Source organism: Marmota monax, unplaced genomic scaffold (assembly GCF_021218885.2).
Source record: "Marmota monax isolate L192 unplaced genomic scaffold, Marmota_monax_Labrador192_F-V1.1 WCK01_AAM20220418_F8-fsc00028, whole genome shotgun sequence".
Taxonomy (NCBI): domain Eukaryota; kingdom Metazoa; phylum Chordata; class Mammalia; order Rodentia; family Sciuridae; genus Marmota; species Marmota monax.
In genome coordinates, this window is record NW_026694779.1 from 4,261,249 (window position 1) to 4,279,293 (window position 18,045).

The 18,045-nt window shown below is 36.2% G+C and overlaps 1 protein-coding gene across 2 annotated transcripts in view; it reads left to right on the forward strand.

The window, feature by feature from the left end:
* Rad18 (RAD18 E3 ubiquitin protein ligase) overlaps positions 1 to 18,045 on the forward strand; it is a 104,587-nt gene that overhangs the window by 77,043 nt on the left and 9,499 nt on the right. For both annotated transcript variants that reach the window (XM_046425498.2, XM_046425499.2), the window contains one exon: positions 14,271 to 14,333. In XM_046425498.2, the coding sequence (XP_046281454.1) occupies positions 14,271 to 14,333 (63 nt within the window). The remainder of the gene's footprint in view (positions 1 to 14,270; positions 14,334 to 18,045) is intronic.

Consider the following 18,045-nt stretch of genomic DNA (forward strand, 5'->3'; position numbering starts at 1 on the left):
CTTTCTGAAGTTTCTTCTCAACTTGTCATTTCAGAAGTCTTTTCTCTAATTATACACATCTGTAGTTTAGGGTATTGCTTTTCTTATTATGTATTCCTGTCAGTGGTGGCACATGTTGAGAGCCAGGTTTCTCCCTGTTATCATGGGAAGTTACAGACACATAAAACTAAAACTATCCACATGATACTAGATTTGAATTGGAGACATTAACATGAACTCATAAATATGTTAATATAGATTGGAATGAACATATAGAAAGGTTTACAGATGTGGTTATAAACAATTTGGTTGTTTCACATCTATTTCACTGCTCTGTCAGCTCTGAGGCGCAGGAAGTAAGGATTCTACAGTGGCAATGAGCACACTTGGTGCACATATCTTGGTTTCTAATACCATTGTTCAGCAAAAGGAACAGATGTGTCTGAGAGAAAAGACTGGTCCTAGGGCTGGCACTGGCAGATGGAAAATGAGCTTGGAGCATTTTATAATGCCAGGAAGCAAGAAAGTCAAAAAAAAAAAAAAGAAAAAAAGAAAGAAAAGAAAGGGGAAAGGGAAAGATAGAGAAAAAAGGAAAGGAAAAACATAAACATGATAGTGGATGTATGTCAGAAGGACACAGGAAATAACTAAAAGTTCCCAGTGGCCAAAGCTGAAACAATTTAAGCAATGACATAAATTTTATAGCATTGGATAACTCAAAGTCTAAAATATCTTTTGAGTTCATTCATACTGAAAAAATGTAATGGGGGAGGATAGACAAGGCTTGTGTGCAGAGGAATCCCAGATAATTTACATTGATGAACTCCCTTCAAGGAATGTGGGCTTTGCAGAGTGATTTCCTTCCAAAGAAGGAAGTGGGTGCAGAGAGAAAGAGTAACCTCCACAGTGGGGAATCTGACAAACACTTCCTCAGCCATGTGAGCAAAATCAGTGTCAATCATAATGTATTGATAGTAGTGCCCTTGATGTGATGTAAGCCCACTTTACTTCTGTGATCTTTCTCTCCAAAACTCATAATCTCAGTCAAATTATGAGAAAAATATCAAACTCCAGCTGAGAGTCCTTGTATAAAATTCTTAATTAGTACTCCTTAAAACTATCAAGGCATCCAAACTAAGGTGGGCAACACTGTCATAATCTAGAGGAGGAGGAAGCATGACAACTAAATGTAATATGTCCTACAGAGGATCCTGGACCAGAAAAGGGACAACAGGTAAAGACTAAGGAAAGGGGCTGGGGTTGTGGCTCAGTGTTAAAGTGTTTGCCTTGCACAGGCAAGACCCTGGGTTCGATCCTCAACACCACATAAAAATAAATAAATAAAATAAAGGTATTGTATCCAACTACAACTAAAAAGTAAATATTTAAAAAAAAGGATGAAGGAAAGATGAATGAAGTATACACTTTGGCTACTAATCATAATGCATAATCATTGCTTCATCCACTGTAGCTAATGCATCATACTGACATACGTAGATTATTGACAGCAGGGGAAACTGGACGTAGGGTATATGGGATCTTTGTACTAACTTTGCAGCTTCTCTGTAAGTGTAAAACCATTCTTAAATAAACAGTGCATCACAGCATCAAAATGAAGAGGTATATTGGTATGAAAATATCCAAAGAATGGATTGATTATTGGAACACTAGAGGTCATCAAAACTAAATTCTTCAGTGAGAACTAGAACACTTCCTCTGGGTTGTAGTAAGTTTAATTATTGAACTATTATTTTTTTCAGTTAATATTACATATAACACTTAAATGTATAAATTAATAAAACCGTGTTTTAACACATCATATAAAATGCATTGTACTTTGTTAAAATTTAATTCATAAATGTGCATTAGAGAATTATATTCTCTCTTTTTCCCCCCAATCATCTTTGCCTTGTTTTGCTAATATTTTCACTTTTTACAGGATGGTTACCCCTTAGAGAGGAGGTGGCTCAGCCTTTACATATCATCATAAAAGACAACTTGCTCAATTTACAGTCTGACTCATCCTCTTCAATTACCATGTGTTTGTTCATGAATATATACTTTAAAAAGTGATTTCAATAGTGATTCCCAAGGAGAATATGAAAGTACATAGTTTTATCTTTTCTCCATTACTCATTGCCAAAGGTTTTTTCTTATTAAATAATAAGGTTTTCTTTTACTCTGAGGCAGTTCGTGTTAGTACGTCTTGGGTTTAAAAAAAATTATTATGCATTCTCATTGTGTATTCTGAAGAGCCTCTTTATAATAACTTTTGGTTTTGATTTTATAATAAATTACTGATTCTTAGGCATTCTAACTCAATTCTAGATAGTGGATATTATCGTTTTTACCAAATTCATGAAACGCTATGACAGAACAATCCTCTGTAAATGTACTCTTTAATTTCCTGTATCAGGAGAGTTTTAAAATTCTATACTTGATTATTAATTGTTTATCTAAAATGCTTATAGAAAGCAACTTTTCCTTCCAGGTTCCATGTTTAACAAATGACACCTTCTGTGTCACAGCATGTAGTGTCTGGTTATCACTCAAGGTTTTCATACGGTGACTATAGTGTTAAGAGTTTTAGTTGTCATGACATGATAATAATTGCATAAGGTTGATATATATATATATATTTAATCCTTCATACAGTCTCCAAAGGGGGAGTCTCAGGCATTAACATCACTGATGTCCTGTTTATGAGAACTACCTGTAGTCAAAGCTTGATCTTTTGGGGGCAAGATAACATCTGGCAGATGTTCTTCTGCTGAGGTTGTAATTTATTCATTCTTAGACTTATGGGCAAATATTTTCCAGATACCTCTTAAGTTAGGTGCTGTATGTTTCATAAAAATAGCACTTACTGACCATCCTTCAGTTCCCCCACATCGTTGTCTTTCCAAATGCTGGTCCTGCCCTTGAAATACATTCTTCCCTATCCTTCAAGTCCCAGATCAAATGTCTACCCTGTTGTCCTTAAATTCTCTTGGCCTTTCACATCACTGAAATTGTCTCTTCTTCCTGCAGTTGGGCCTTGTCCTCAGGATACAGCTCAGTTCTAGGACTTATGACATCCTAATGTGGTTACTTACTTAAAAGAATATCTCTTTTCCATCCCCTCTTGACTGGGGGTTAAGAACTGGAAGTTCATGGACATTGAGTGTTACTTTTTTAATCCCACTAGTCCCTAGGCCTTGCTCATATTAGGTGTGGGGTAAAGGTTTTTTAAGAGAATGAACAACCTGCCCTCAATTAGCTCACAATCTGACAGAGGAAGTAAAAGAGATGTGGACAATTACAATAGAGTATGATAGGTATTTTGACAGGTGAGATGTAGGATTCTGGGAGAAGGACAGCTAATCCAACTATTGTAGGATCAGAGAGGGCTTCTTAGAGGAGGTGACACCTGACTAGAATCACAAGAATGAGAAAAGTTTACCAAGCAAAACTGAACAGTGGAGATGAGAATCGAGGAAATGGTGATCTCATGCAGATAGGAAAAGGATGTTGCCACTTGTAAACATAGTTGGTTGTGGCATGTAGGGTACAGTGGGGAGTATAGGTGTCACCCTGAGACCACCTAGTTGGGGAGTATAGGTGCCACCTTGAGACCACCTGTCACCCACCAGGGGATTAAGGCTGAATTTGTTGAAGTGCATTTCTTTTTAATGTTTCAGGTGTTTTGTAAACTATAGGAATTCTTGTCCTATATGCTCCTTTATATGTTTAACTTGACTCATATAATAGGTAAAAATTTGACTGGTTCATAATTCAGTTCTTCATTATAAAAAAATAAAAACGGGAATAGCTAAATTATGAGCCTCTTAGAATGCTTTGAGAAAGCTTAGAGAATTTGAAGGAACTACAGTTCTTTCTAAATGTTAGACACACAGTAATTACTTTTGATCAATATTCTCAGACCCCCAATGTGGGTAGCCAGTTAAGAGGTGTCTCTAGTTTAATTAAAAAAAAAAAAAAAAAAAAACAAATCTGAGGCTTTTTGGCCTTGTTCTGGTGGATGAAATTGGATGTGATAAAAATGATATGTAATTTACAATATCATACTATTGAAATTTTATGTTTTTAATCAGCTGATCAAGATTTCATTTGTTAAAATCACCATGGCAGTTATCCAAATCAGAGGTTTTAATTTTTTCTTCCCTCACTTTTTAAATCAGTGTAACAGATGTTGTCAAGTCTCCTTGGAGACCTTGAGTCCAAGAGAAAGATACATTAGGATAGAATGCAAACATTGTCAAATTAGCAAAGAAGCTGAGAAGTCACTAAATACAGCTACCTATTTTCATAGATGAGAAAATGGAGCCCTGGATGATGTGGTGATGTCATTTATCTAAAGTAGTGAAATAAAGGAGTCATTCACTAATTCTAGCCCAGGTTTCCGCCATTTCAACATGAGTTCTATCAGGATTTTTGTCTGGCCACACATTAGACCATCATTGTTTTCTTTGTCAGAATTTAATGAAGTCATTCAAATTAGACAGTGACTATGTATGTTCTGCCTTCCCTGTGATAAGCTAGTTTCTACTTCTTATCTTAGCACATGATTAATAAACAGCATATTTTATCATTCTGAAATGTCTGCATTTGCACGATTGTTCAGGTGCCTTGTCAGAAGAGGGTGTTCAGTATGAACCTGCCTGTCTTTTTTTTTCCTCCCACACAAATATATTCTGGAACATGGGTACATATTAAATTGCTGATTTTGCTAACTCTTATTGATTTTACCATGTAAGTGGTGCACCTCGTTCCCGTATCTCAGAGGAAGCCAAGCATTAAAGGATGGTAGGTTTCATTTGCAGAGGAATATTTTTTAGGTAATGCAAATTATAGAAGCCTTTAAGATTTCATTAATGGGTAGCTTTAGTGTATTCTTCTTGCTCTTGCAAGCACATTTTATTAAAGCCATTAATAACCTGTTATTGGGGTACAGGTGGTAGTACACATAAAAAATTAAGAACACATCAGATCATTAAAAGTTTGGGTACATGTAGTTTGGGGGGATGATTGTTGTCATACACTTTTTAAAAAATATTTTAAAAATATCTTTTGATTGTTGATGGACCTTTATTTTATTTATTTGTATGTGGTGCTAAGAATCGAACCCAGTCCTTCACACATGCTAGGCAAGCACTCTGCCACTGAGCTACAACTCCAGCCCATGTTCTCATACACTTTTGATCATTTAGTCAAACACTTCCATTTTGGGTGGAGACTGAGTCCCAGGGAGGTGAAATGTCTAATGCCTAAATTACAATCATGTGAGTTAGTGTTGAAGTACACCTCCTTGAATAGATCATAAGACTGAAATTGTATGGCCCAAACTTTGATATTGTTTTGGGTGGTTGATGTTAGCATACTGTAGTTGCATGTACATTCTCCATCTAATCAACTGAGTAGGTTCTATAGAAGTTGCTTTGCTGGTCAGGTGCAGTGGCACACCCTTGTCATCCCAGCAACTCTGGAGGCTGAGGCAGACGGATTACAAATTCAAGGCCAGCTTTAACAACTTAATGAGGCCCTAAACAACTCAGTGAGACTTTGTCTCAAAAATGCAAAATTAAAAGGGTTGGGGATGTGGCTCAGTGGTAAAGCACCCCACCCCTGAGTTCAATCCACAGTACCAAAAAAAAAAAAAAAGTTTTCCTGCTATGCAGACGGTATGCTGGTCTCACTACTAGCTTCCTACTCAGCTGCTTGGTCCCTGCTAGCAAAGAAAATTGTAATCCAATCAAAGCTTAAGTAATGAAGGAAATGTTCATCTTTGCAATATTGCTTGTTTCCTGACTGTTTCTCCTTGTTAGGCTAACCTATTAATTACTATGATCACCTTATCTTTTAGTATTTGATTTTATTTTTATCATCATTTATACCACTGCTAGCTGAAAAAATAAAAACAAAACGAATCAACATTATTTTGTTCCCTTGCCCATTTAACTTGAGAGTTTGATTAATATGTAGGTGAAACAGTGAATATTTTGGAAATTAAAAAGTTTCCCTCACATTAGATTCTCAGACTTGACATCTTTTGTGTCTTAAGTTTGTAAGTTAAACATGAGTGCAAAAGTTTAAAACTATTTTAAACTTAAATTTTTCCAGAGAGTCAAGAGAACTCCAGTATTTGAAAGTAACTAAATGTCCTTTTATTTCTCTTCCTTGAAAGATTACATGCAGTACTTTTGTAAGAATTTAACGCCATCAATTTTTATTACTTTAGTACCCCTTTCCTTGGTGCACATAGAAAATGGTAGTATTTTATTGGCATGCCAAAATAAACAGGTGAAGCTGGAAACTATAGGTGCCAGCCATGGACTTCAGCCATCCTATGTCTCACCAGGGGCTGGAAGCAAATGCTAGTGTACCCCTGATTCACGGGGGTAGAGGGAGAACATATTGATGAGGTAGCTTTGCTTGTATGTGCTATTCTAATACACCATTAAGTCATTGAATAGGTGGGAAATCCATGGACAAATAGATTCATACTGTTCCTTGGGTAGAAAGGACAGCAGCAGCATTTGAAGCATCCCTTTCTCACTGATGAGGCTATGATTGAGTTAGTAGAAAGACATGTTGAGACACTTAATCTCATGAACTTAATGAGTGATAAAGCCAGACTTCCTTAATTCAAGTATAATGCCTTCTACTTGGTTTTGCTGTTCTCCAGATCCTCAGAAGCCACCAAGGCCAGATTAATAAAGTTTTGTGTTTGTTGAAGTGGAATTGAGTGAACAGATGAAATATTAAAAGCGTCAAGTTTCTGAGTTTCCCCAGTCCATTATTTTCATGTAACAGCAGAACCTTAGAGGATAAAGCACATAATGAAAGAAAAATCCGGACTGTTGCTACATTTCAGAGTAGAATGTGTCATGTTTTTAAAATTAAAAATTATCAATACTGATATGACTTTCAGATTTAGAATCTTCTAAAAATAAATGCTAAATACACTCTAGGTAGAAAGCTCTGGTTCTGGGGAGTTTAGGATCCAGAGGAAGGTATGCTCAGATGTGGTTAAAAGACTTGAATTGGTTTATCTGCATGCAAAAGTAGCCAGAGTACTGGAAGTGGACAACAAATTGTATGGGTTGGAGTATTCAGAAAAGAGGGAACAGATTAGACTATTGCAAGAGAGCACTTTCTCAGGTTCGCTCTTAGGATTAGACCTTATAAACCTCTAAATCATTTGGTATGCCCAGATCTGGAAAAGAGTTCTTACCCTAGAAATCAAGATAATGATTTTGTAGAAATACTTTCAACACGAAAAGAAAGAATGAAAATACTTTTCTCATTACTTACGTAGATTTAATTGAATCTTTGCAAAAACATTAAAGAGTAAGTTTGTTTGTTTGTTGAGCACCTAGATATTAAAAAGCAGGGACACCACAAACTCAATAGAAAAATGGACAGAAGTCATGAACAGTTAGTTTTCTGAAAGATAAATAAAAAAGAGGTTAGCAAATATCTTAATATTTGAGAGTAAGGCTTTGGGGTCAAGGACCCCTCATTTATTACTATTAGAAACTCTGTGTACCACGATCTATAGGGGGATCTGATGATATTAACCAGGAACACTTTTGTTTCACCTTTACTCAGTGTTAGGATGAATCTGTCCTGCTGATGTACCTGTACACAAGATGACCTATACACAGTTATTAATTGAAGTGTTCTTCCTAATAGCAAAACATGGGAAACTAGTCAATCTTCATCAGTGGGGCCTGGTGGTTACGGCAGCACATCCACATGCTCAAACATTGTGATGTTAAAAAAGAAAGATGTCGATGCTAATATACATAGATTTCTAGGTTATGTTAATTATCAAGAAGACCAACATCCAGCACGGCAACTATGGCATGCTGTTTTTCTTTAAAAAGGAAAATAATGTATACTTTTCTTTGGGTTTTTTTTCATAAAACAAACTAATAAAAAATCAAAAAAGTAATAGTGGTAGACACATGTTAGAGATAAAGGAGCAAAGTGATCCAAAGGAGGAAGTGAAACTTCTCCTTTTGATATCATTTTGTTTTTTGAACCATGTGAATACATTAATCTATTTTAAACAAACAAAAATGCATAGGTACTCTTTAGAGTTTCAGAAGTTACTGTCTAGTGGATTTGATTATCATAAATTGGTTCAGGTGAGACTGACATAGTAATGGGATTTTGTAATTTATGGAGCATTGGAATTATTAGAAAATTTGGTTAATAAATATTTGTATTTCTAGTCAAATTAAGAGAAAACATTGTCAAAATAACAGTAACCCAAGTTGTAATTATACCACTGTAATTCAGTGATAACTTTACATTAAAAAAATCTTCAAAGTTGCTATTAAAAATTTTAACATCACATTTAGTTTTTTAACTGTTAAGAAAGTAGCATTTATGGGGCTGATGCTGGGGCTCAGTAGTAGAGCGCTCGCCTCTATCACGTGCGAGGCCCTGGTAGAGGGCCTCAGCATCACATATAATAAAGTTATTGTGTGCAACTAGAACTAAATAAATAAATATTTTTTAAAAAGTAACATTTAATGTTGCCACAAAATCTTTTTGTACTAATATTCATTAATATTTTGTATTTTATTGTAGCCCTTTTTTAAATCCCTCTGGGAACATTTATGAATTTTGGAATATCCCTGAGAGCTAAATGGTTAATCGGATTTCAGGTAGTGTTTTGTTTGTTAAGATTCTAGTAAAAATAGTACCTCTTGCATTTTTTGAAAAAGCTTAAACTGGGTGGTACAGGAGAGATTATCTTTGGAATGAATGGGGCATTTGTTTGGGGGGATGTGTCCTCATTCAAGATCCTATGACATCAAGTTCTTGAACTTCATATGACTATGAGATCCATGTACTTAGCTAGCGGTCATTTAGTTTCATTGTGGGAGTTCAATTCAGCCATTGTTTTTTTGAGGGGTGGGGGTGTGGGTACTGGGTATTTAACCCAAGGGCAGCTTATGACTGAGTACATCCCTAGCCTTTTTTAGTTTTTATTTTGAGACTGAGTCTCACTGTGTTGCCTAGGACCTTGCTAAGTTGCTGCGTCTGCCCTCAAACTTACAATCCTCCTGCTTCTGCCTCCTAAGCCAGTCACTGGTTTTGTATCTCTCAAAAGCTTTCTGGCATGTGGGAGGTTGTTGAATTAATCTCACAGTGCTTCTCTTTCCTCCTTGATTAAATGGTATGATAGTTTTTTTTGGTTTTATTTTTTGCCCTGCTAACCTCCCTGGATGATTCTAGAAAGCAAAACAAGATGATCATACACAGTGATTGTTTTTTTTAAAAAAATATTTTTTGTAGTTGTAGATGGATACAATACCTTTATTTTATTTATTTATCTTTATATGGTGCTGAGGATCGAACCCAGGGCCTCAGACATGCTAGGCAAGTGCTGTACCACTGAGCTACAACCCCAGCCTCTGTAATTGCTTTTTAAACTGGACATAAACTTAATTATTATTGCTTTGTCTCATCTCTTATTAAGGATTTTTTTTTATGTATTACTTGAAAAATAAGTTCCTTTTTATTACCTTTTATCTGAAGCTTTCTTCATTTTGTCATTTTTACTAGATGTTAGGGAGAGCAGTATAACCCCTCTTAGTCTTGCTTTATCCATGAACCTTGTTGACATCTGGTAAAAGCCTTATGATAAAACATATAGGGGTGGAATTCTTAACTCTGAGATTAATGGTTTTTGAATTTTTTTTTGCTATAACTTGTTGAAGCAGCATGGTGGGGCAGAAGGAAGATGAGTTTTACATCCCCATCCCTGTTTTTCTACTTCACTTTCTCTGAGCCTTTGTCCATCTGTGAAATGGGAATAAACCTAATATGCTTCTATGAATTAAAGCTAATGTACATACAGTAATTATCACAGAGGTTGGTAGAGGTATTTGCTCAGAGAATGGTCATCTTTGTCATTGATTTTTTTTTTTTTAACCTAAGATGTTTACTTTTCTACTGTCATTCAGCTGCTAAAATATTTGTCATACAAGCTATTTCTCATCCTACAGAACAGATTCCTAAAAACAGGTTTGGGGAAGGATTCATAATAGTATGGTAGCAATTATATAAGTGTCACTGATAGATATTATACACTCTTCATCAATCCTCCGGTGATCTGTTCTTAAGGAGTTAAATTTTTTTTTCCATATTCAACCATATTCCAACTAATGCCACAATTAAGAGGAGAGAATTGGGGAAGGGGAAAACTCATAGATAATAAGTAAATAGATATACAATAATAATAATAAAGAAAAATTCCACTCATAAGTAATCTTTAATCCACAGGATTTTTATAGCAGATGTCTGCATTTTTCCTACCCCCACAGTACCCTGTGTACCTGACATACTGGATAAATAACAAGTTCTGATGAATTTGCGCCCTGGTGTCATGGAAACAGTGGAAATCAAAGATTAAAATGGTGCACATAAGTGATTGCGTTTTCTAGTACAAATCGAAACATAGTGCTATGGCAATTATTTAGGTAATTCAGAGTCAAATCTGTTTTATGAAAATGGAACCAACATTTACTAAACACTTACTATGTACTAAACTCTGTGTTATATTGATTCATCTTTAAAATATCCCTATAAAGCACATGTTTTATAACCTGATTTTACAGATGAAGATATTGAGTCTTGAAAAGGTCACATAACATGCCCAAAATCATAGTTTTGACAGAGATATGTGGCATCTTTTCATTGTTGGTGGTAAAATTTTTACTGGTAGGATAAAACTGATTGCTTCAAAAGGAAATGTGCAAAGGTATTATTTCCCTTTTTCTGAGAAGAAATTTTGCTGCTTTTCATCAGAGAATAATAATAGTAAAATATTTCAAATATTTGAAAGATCAGCCAATCCAAGATGTGTTCACATACTCACATACTCATTCAGAGTAAGCTTATGTTTCTGAAACTTTGAACTAAAAATAAAGTACACATAGTATGAAAAAGTAAATGTGGGTGTTATAACTGAGCCTACTAGTATCTTCTTGAATAGGCTGGGAATTAGAAATTTTATTTTTTGCCAGTGAGACTTGGTCACGTGGAATCTATATAATAATGTCCACTGTAGCTGGGCTGATGGTGACATCAGAGAGCACAGTTTGAATGCCCTTTCATGGGGACAGCATAAGTTTCACATGCCAGACCTCTTGTTCATCCACTTTTTAACATGAGTTCTTCCAGAATATTCTGAAACCAAATAGTAGAGAAGCTGAATTTTACTCTGAAAAAATTCTGTGCTCTAAACTTAAAATTATACTTGTGTAGGCTTGTGCATTCTCTGACCCCAGGTATACCAGAGTGAGTCATTTTCTCCTGTGGAGAATTTTTTTGGATGTCTTTTAAAAAAAAGTTTTATTGTAAATGGACACAGTACCTTTATTTTATTTATGTGGTGCAGAGGATCGAACCTAGTACCCCACACATTCGAGGCAAATGCTCTACCACTGGGCCACAGACCCAGCCCCTAGGTGTCTTGGAAGTATATTCAGGGAAATTTTGATCTTCAAGGCATATTAAAGACTTCAAATATATTAATGGCCTCTATCTACAGAAAGATATTTGTGAGTGATCATTTTGGTAACACTGATTATTATGCCCATTTGTCTCTTTAGAATCCTGTTTGTGAAACCATATGTTTAGTTTAAGGAGGGTAGCTTTTGTGTAGGCTGTAATTAAGTACATGATTTTAAAAAGAAGTGAACAGTCTTCCCTGGTGTCTTAGTATCAATTAGTGTTTCAGTGGTGACTTGATTTGGAGCAGGAGACATAGCAGACAGTCCTGACACTTCGTTGTTGGTGAGCTTCAGACTCCCTAGCTTTGTAGGAGTTCATTTGGTGACTTGGTGCACATTGGGGTGAATGCCTGGCTGGAGTAGAAGGAAAGACTGAGAACTGAGGACACTGGGGAGCTGTCAGCCTTGCTGGGCAGCAGTATTGAAGTCACAGAGGAAGCAGAAATTGTAAGCAACTCTCAGGCGTGTTTTTTGTTAAACCTCCTCTGCCATCTGTTTCCACTGAGGCAACAGCGAACACCTCTTCAGTTCATGTCATTAATGTACTGCAAATATTTTGCTTTAACAAATCAGTGATTTGTGCTGGTGATTTGAAAGCTATTATGTAAATTGATCACAGACTCTTCCCAGGTTAGTTGATGGACTTACCCATCCTGCTTACTTAGCTGGAACAGTAGGAATGCTTTGGAACCTTCCTATTTAAAAGAAAAAAAAAGTGTGTTGGGGGAGTGTTGGCAAGATGCTCAATTTACTCTTTCTCTGACTGTGTGACACCTGCAGAATCCAGAGTCACATAATCACCCTCAGCTCCTGGGTTCTTCAGAAGCAGTATCACCCCCAAGGCAATAAGAGTTGGTTTGGAGGGATTGGGACAAGAAAATCTTACTACTGAGATATATAATACATAGATATACACGTGTACACACAGATACTTAAAAAGATAAACATTATATTTGTAGTATTAAGATTTCATGAGCAGGATTAGAAAAAAATATATATAAAGATTGTTTTGGAGGACAATAATGAAAAAGTAAAAAAAAAAAAAAAACAACTCTGCCTTAAACTTTGTCTAGGTGAAGAAGAATAGATGACTTTAGAGTAAATAGAAGTGAATAAAAAGGTTAGGTTAAAATAACTTCAGCTTTTTAATGAAATTGGTGTACTTAACTCTGACAAAAGGAGGATCAAGGTTGAGATCTTGTGAATGGAAAGGTTTAGAGCCACTTCTGTGGCAACAGGGGTGGCAGTGGATATAAGCCCTCCAGAATGAGTGGCTATAGGGTCTGCCTTTTAGGATTATAAAAAAGTTGGTGAAATCCACTTAACATCCTTCAGGGCCTTTTGTTTCTTCTCCTTCTCTCCTAATAAAAACTACATTTAGCTAATTGTTTAATAGGAAAGCTTATTTTATGCCAGTTCCAGGCTTAAATTGATGATCAGTTAAGTTGGTAACTATTGTCAGGGTCACTTGCATTTTAGCAGTGTAAAGGAGTCAATGCTTTGGTTCTGTGACATGCTAGCTCAGTTGTTCCCACTCCAAGGGGGTGAAGGAATGACTGCAGTGCAATGTTGACAAAGCAGAATTGTCTGTAAACAAAATAACAGGCCATTACACATGGTAGTCACCATCAGAGTGGGCCCAGCACTCTGAGAGTCATAGAAGTTTGGGGGAAATCCCTTGAGTATAACGTTTGGTAAAGAACTCTGTTTAATGACTGTTTTTGCCCTTCTTTGTTGGGTCATCACAGGCAAACATTTCTTCAAAATAATTTGTCAGAAATAGTTGAGCGATTCATTGGCACTTTAAATCTTCCCAATTTTAAACTTATTGTTATTTATTAGAGTATCATTAAAAATGATTGACATTAACATTTCCAAAACTGTGATTTCTCTCCTGAGTGAGAATGGGGTTTGTTTTAACCTGCTCTACTCTGAGGTAAGTGACAACTGCTTTTGAGCTGCCCTGTGCAGTGCCCAGGACTCTTTGATGTTGGGATCCACAGGCCCTTTCTAAAAACAGTTTTTATTGATTTGGGTAGGAACAATAGGCAAAAAGCCTAAGAATCATTTTATGTCTCTTAAAGAAATAATGTATGCCTTCTATAACCTCCTTTATTGTGCATCCCTGTATAGGTAGGCCAAAGATACACTTTAAGCCAGGTTGCATTTATAACAAAATGCCATAATTAGCACAGTTGAAATTAAATTTTACTTTACTTTGGTTACAAAGAGTCTAAAACTTATTTTTTTATGATTTTTTAGTACTAGAATTTAGTTTTTAAAACACAATTTGTTTTTCATTTTTTCAAATTGCTAGAAATCAAATAAAACAGTTTGATCTTTGGGTGATGTAGAAAATTAAAGTGTCTTGTGACAGTATTCCAGTTAGATCCAGATTTACAAGTTGAGGGATTTATTTAAATCTTAGTGATTTTTTTTCATGACTCACAACTTATTGTTTTTCTTATAGTTTTATTAAAATTTAATTGATATATAGTAAATATAAATAGTTAAACCATATAACTTGAGTTTTCACATATGTGTCCAGCTGTGATGCCATCTTCACAATGGAAAAGGTGAACATGTATATCCTACCAAGCTTCCCTTTGCCCACCCACTTTCCCCTACAGGTAATCACCACTGATCTGCTGGATTGTTCTTTGTTATGATAGTCTAGTTTGCATTTTCTAGAATTTTATGTAAGCAGAGGCATACAGTCTCATGTCTGGCATCATATTGATGTGTATATCCTTTTAGTTCCAGTTCAGACATCATAAGAGATCTTCTGGAAGAAGAGGAAGCCTGGGAAGCATCACATAAGTGAGTTCTCATAATCAAGAAATAAGCATGTACTTTGACTTGAGAAATGACAATTCTATGCAGCTAATTTTCAAACAAAAGCATAAATGTGTTTTCTGATTCAAGAAAGTAAATCCACATATAGGGTAAAGATTTCCAGTTTATTACTTGTTTCTGTACATTTCTGCTTAGAAATGGAATACTATTGTAATAACTCTAGTTACTTCTCAGAAATTTTTTCTGCAATACCAAATTATTTTTATGGAATGATTTAATGGTTTTGCCTTAAGCACTGTCTCAGAATTGTTAGAAAACTTTCTCCATGTGCTCTTTTCAGCAGCTCAGCTGGATTTCTTACATGCAGGTCCAGGGCTCCTGTGCTACTTGTTAGTCTATTGCCTCTCCACTTCAAATTCACTCCATGTCTGCCTGTTTTGTGAAAATTGAACCAGGACCTTTAAATGTTTTTCCTGTGTTAGCTCTTCTAATGTGAAATTTTCTCAGTAGAGGGCCCTCGGGAGACTGTTAAAAAGAAAGGGTTTTGCCTCTCAGTTCCTGCATGTTTCCTCGCTAGACTTTTAAAGTGCTCATAGCTTTTCTAGCACCTGGCTCCGCTGGTGGCCCATCGCTGTATCTGTAGAAGTGGTTCTCATTAGACACAGTTGTGTACTCTTCAACCATGTCTGGACCTGTCCAGGCAGGAAGAGCTTTCCTTTTGTGCTCTGAGCCCAAGAGGGGCTATTCCTTTTATTTTGCTATTCCCATATTCTGTAGAGTTCTTTTACTTCCACCCTGTCATTTCCAAGTCACTTTAATACTTGTTATAGTTAGTAATAGTTAGTAATTATTTATATTACAACTATTCTTTATATATAAAGTATCATAGCTAATGAAACTCCTAGAAGTTCCAATGTGAAAGCTACCAGGCAGCTTAAGACTTTGTCCTAAAACTAGTACTGCATCATTTCCACCATAATCTGTTGGTTAAATTGAGTCACAGGACAAGCCCCAGATTCTAGGTTGGAAGGTGAGTTATTAGGGGACTCCACTGTATCCACGACACCAATCTAGATGTGGAACATTACCAGTATTCTAGGAACCTCCTTCACATCTCCTTCAAGTCAAAATCCCCCAAAGATAAGCACTATTCTGACTAATATCACCATGAACTAATTTGCCTGGTTTTAAACTTTTATAAATGGAATTATATAGTGATCCTTCTTTGGTACAGTGTTGTGTCTGTGAGAGTTTTTCATGGTTACAGGTGCCAGTAGTTTGTTACTTTTCATTGCTCTGTCTGTAGCAGTACTTGTCACAGTGTGGTCCTCAGATCTACTGAAGGAGAAACTGTGGGGAAGGGAACCAACAGTTTGTTTCCACAGGGCCTTACATGCTAGTGTTTGTGAACCACTGGCCTACAGTATTCCATTGTATGGATCTCAGTATTTATCTGTTCTGTTATTGATAGGTACACGGTTTGTTTGGAGTTTAGGGCTTTTATGAATAAGACCATCAAGAACATAATTGTAAATGCCCTCCAGTGCATATGCATTCATTTCTTTTGAGAATATTTCTAGGAGTAATATTGCTGGACCAAAAAGTATGCACACATTCAGCTTTATTAATTACTGCCAAGCATGTTTCCAAAGTGGTGTGCTAACTTTAACGCCCTTCAGCAATGGGAGTTCCAGATGTTCCATGTCCTCATCAACACTTGGTATTCTTAGTCTTTTTAATTTTAGTCATTCTAGTGAGTGTCTAGTAGTATCTCATTATGATTTAAATTTGTATTTCTTTGATGACTGTGTTGAATATAGTTTTATATGCTTATTAATATTTTGTATACCTTATTTTGTAAAATTTGTCTGGGCACCCTGCTGCATGCCTATCCCAGCTACTCAGGATGCTGTGGCAGGAAGGTCACAATTTAGCATGACCCTGTCTCAAAATAAAAAATAAAAAGGCTGATGTTATAGCTCAGTGATAGACTATGTACACTTGTGTTCAATCGCCAGTACCACTAAAAAAAGAAGAAAAGGTGAGGAAGGAACCTTGTTTTTTTTTTTCCTATTTTACTAACATTGACTACTGCTAATGACTGACTAATTATTTGGTCTGATTCTGGGAACCCTACAGAATAGAAACCTACGGACTGACTGAATAGAGATAACCCCACTTTGGTGGCTGTGTTCCAGTAAAACTTCAAAAACAGACAGTAGATGAAATTTGGTCCATGGGCCCTAGTTTGCTGACCCCTGATCTAGGACTATGTGAACCCAACAGAGAATTCATATGGTTAAACCAGATTTGGATCCCTGTGGGCCACTCTTTCTCAAATTGCCATCCAGAGGGTATAACAGTCTAGTCAATCTAGGGTTGCTGTTGGAAAAAGAAAGATGTATCAAGTCCAGGAACAGTCAAAGAGTGCTGAATTTTGAAACAGTCAATATAATCTCAGTGCATTTTTAATCTAGATAATTACTCAGAAACTTGCCAAAAATAGAAGATCCCTTTCTGGGGACAGCAGCATTTAGTGACCAAACTGCTTTACTAAGATGTGTAGACCAGGAAGATTTCTGAGGGAGGTGTCATAAATCTTTTCAATTCCACTTCAGTATTCAATAATATTAGATACCTGGAGATTATAAGGGTGTGAAATTCCACTGAATCCCTTGACCATCAGTCTGAGTGACCCAGATGGTTGCATTCACACTCTCTGTCTGAAGCCCCACTGAGCTACATCCCAAGCTCCTTTTAAAAATTTTTAAATTTTGAAACAGGGTCTCACAAAATTACCCAGGCTAGCCTCAAATTTTCCAAGCTTCCTGCCTCATCAGGCAATTATAAGCAACACCTTCTTTTCAGGAGTTTTATGTGTGCCTAGAACTGTACTTCTATTATAGAATTAATTACAGGCATTAATTCTTCACCCAGAATATGGAAATTAACACTATAAGGATGGCCTTAATAGACCTTCAAGTATTTAAGGAAACAGCACAAGCTGATCAAGCCTTCAGACTACTAGGGAGATCTCCCAAAGTGAGGCTATCCTTTCTTACATGGAGAGAACTTCAGGAAGGAAAAAAGGAGTATTTATACATATCCTGAGGCTGTTATCCCTACAATGGGAATAATCTACTTAGAAAAGATGGGATAAAATTTGTCCCAACCTTTATCTGAAATGATCATTGATTTCCATCTTGCCTCTGAAAGTATTTAGAACTCTCTCAACTCACTGATCAAGATTTTTGTGGGTGATAGAATTGCCTTAGGTTTCTTCCTCACAGGCCAGTATAGTCTAAAATTATTGTATGTCCTGCTATACCTGGATCAGTATCAACTTGGGCCAAATAGAAAGCTCAGGATGTACTCTACAATATTTTTTAAGGCAGATGCTGAAGGTACATGAAATTTGTGCTGCTGGCTGGATCTGGGCCCCTGGAGTCATTTTCAAGGTTAATATTGTAAGTTGGCCTCATTCTGCTGCCATTTGCTTTAATGAAATGCTATATGCAACAAATAGATTTAAATCCTATCTTCTGTTAGTTATAGTGGCTTATGAAGTGGTGTATGCCTGGGAAAAATTCTCCAGGGGCCACTGTGTTGTAGAAACAAAGAGTAAATATTGTCAGGAGAAATGTATGTTAAGAATTTCTTAGCCAGGCATAGTAGCACATGCCTATCCCAGCAACTCAAGAAGCTGAAGCAGAAGAATTTCAAGTTCAAAGTCAGC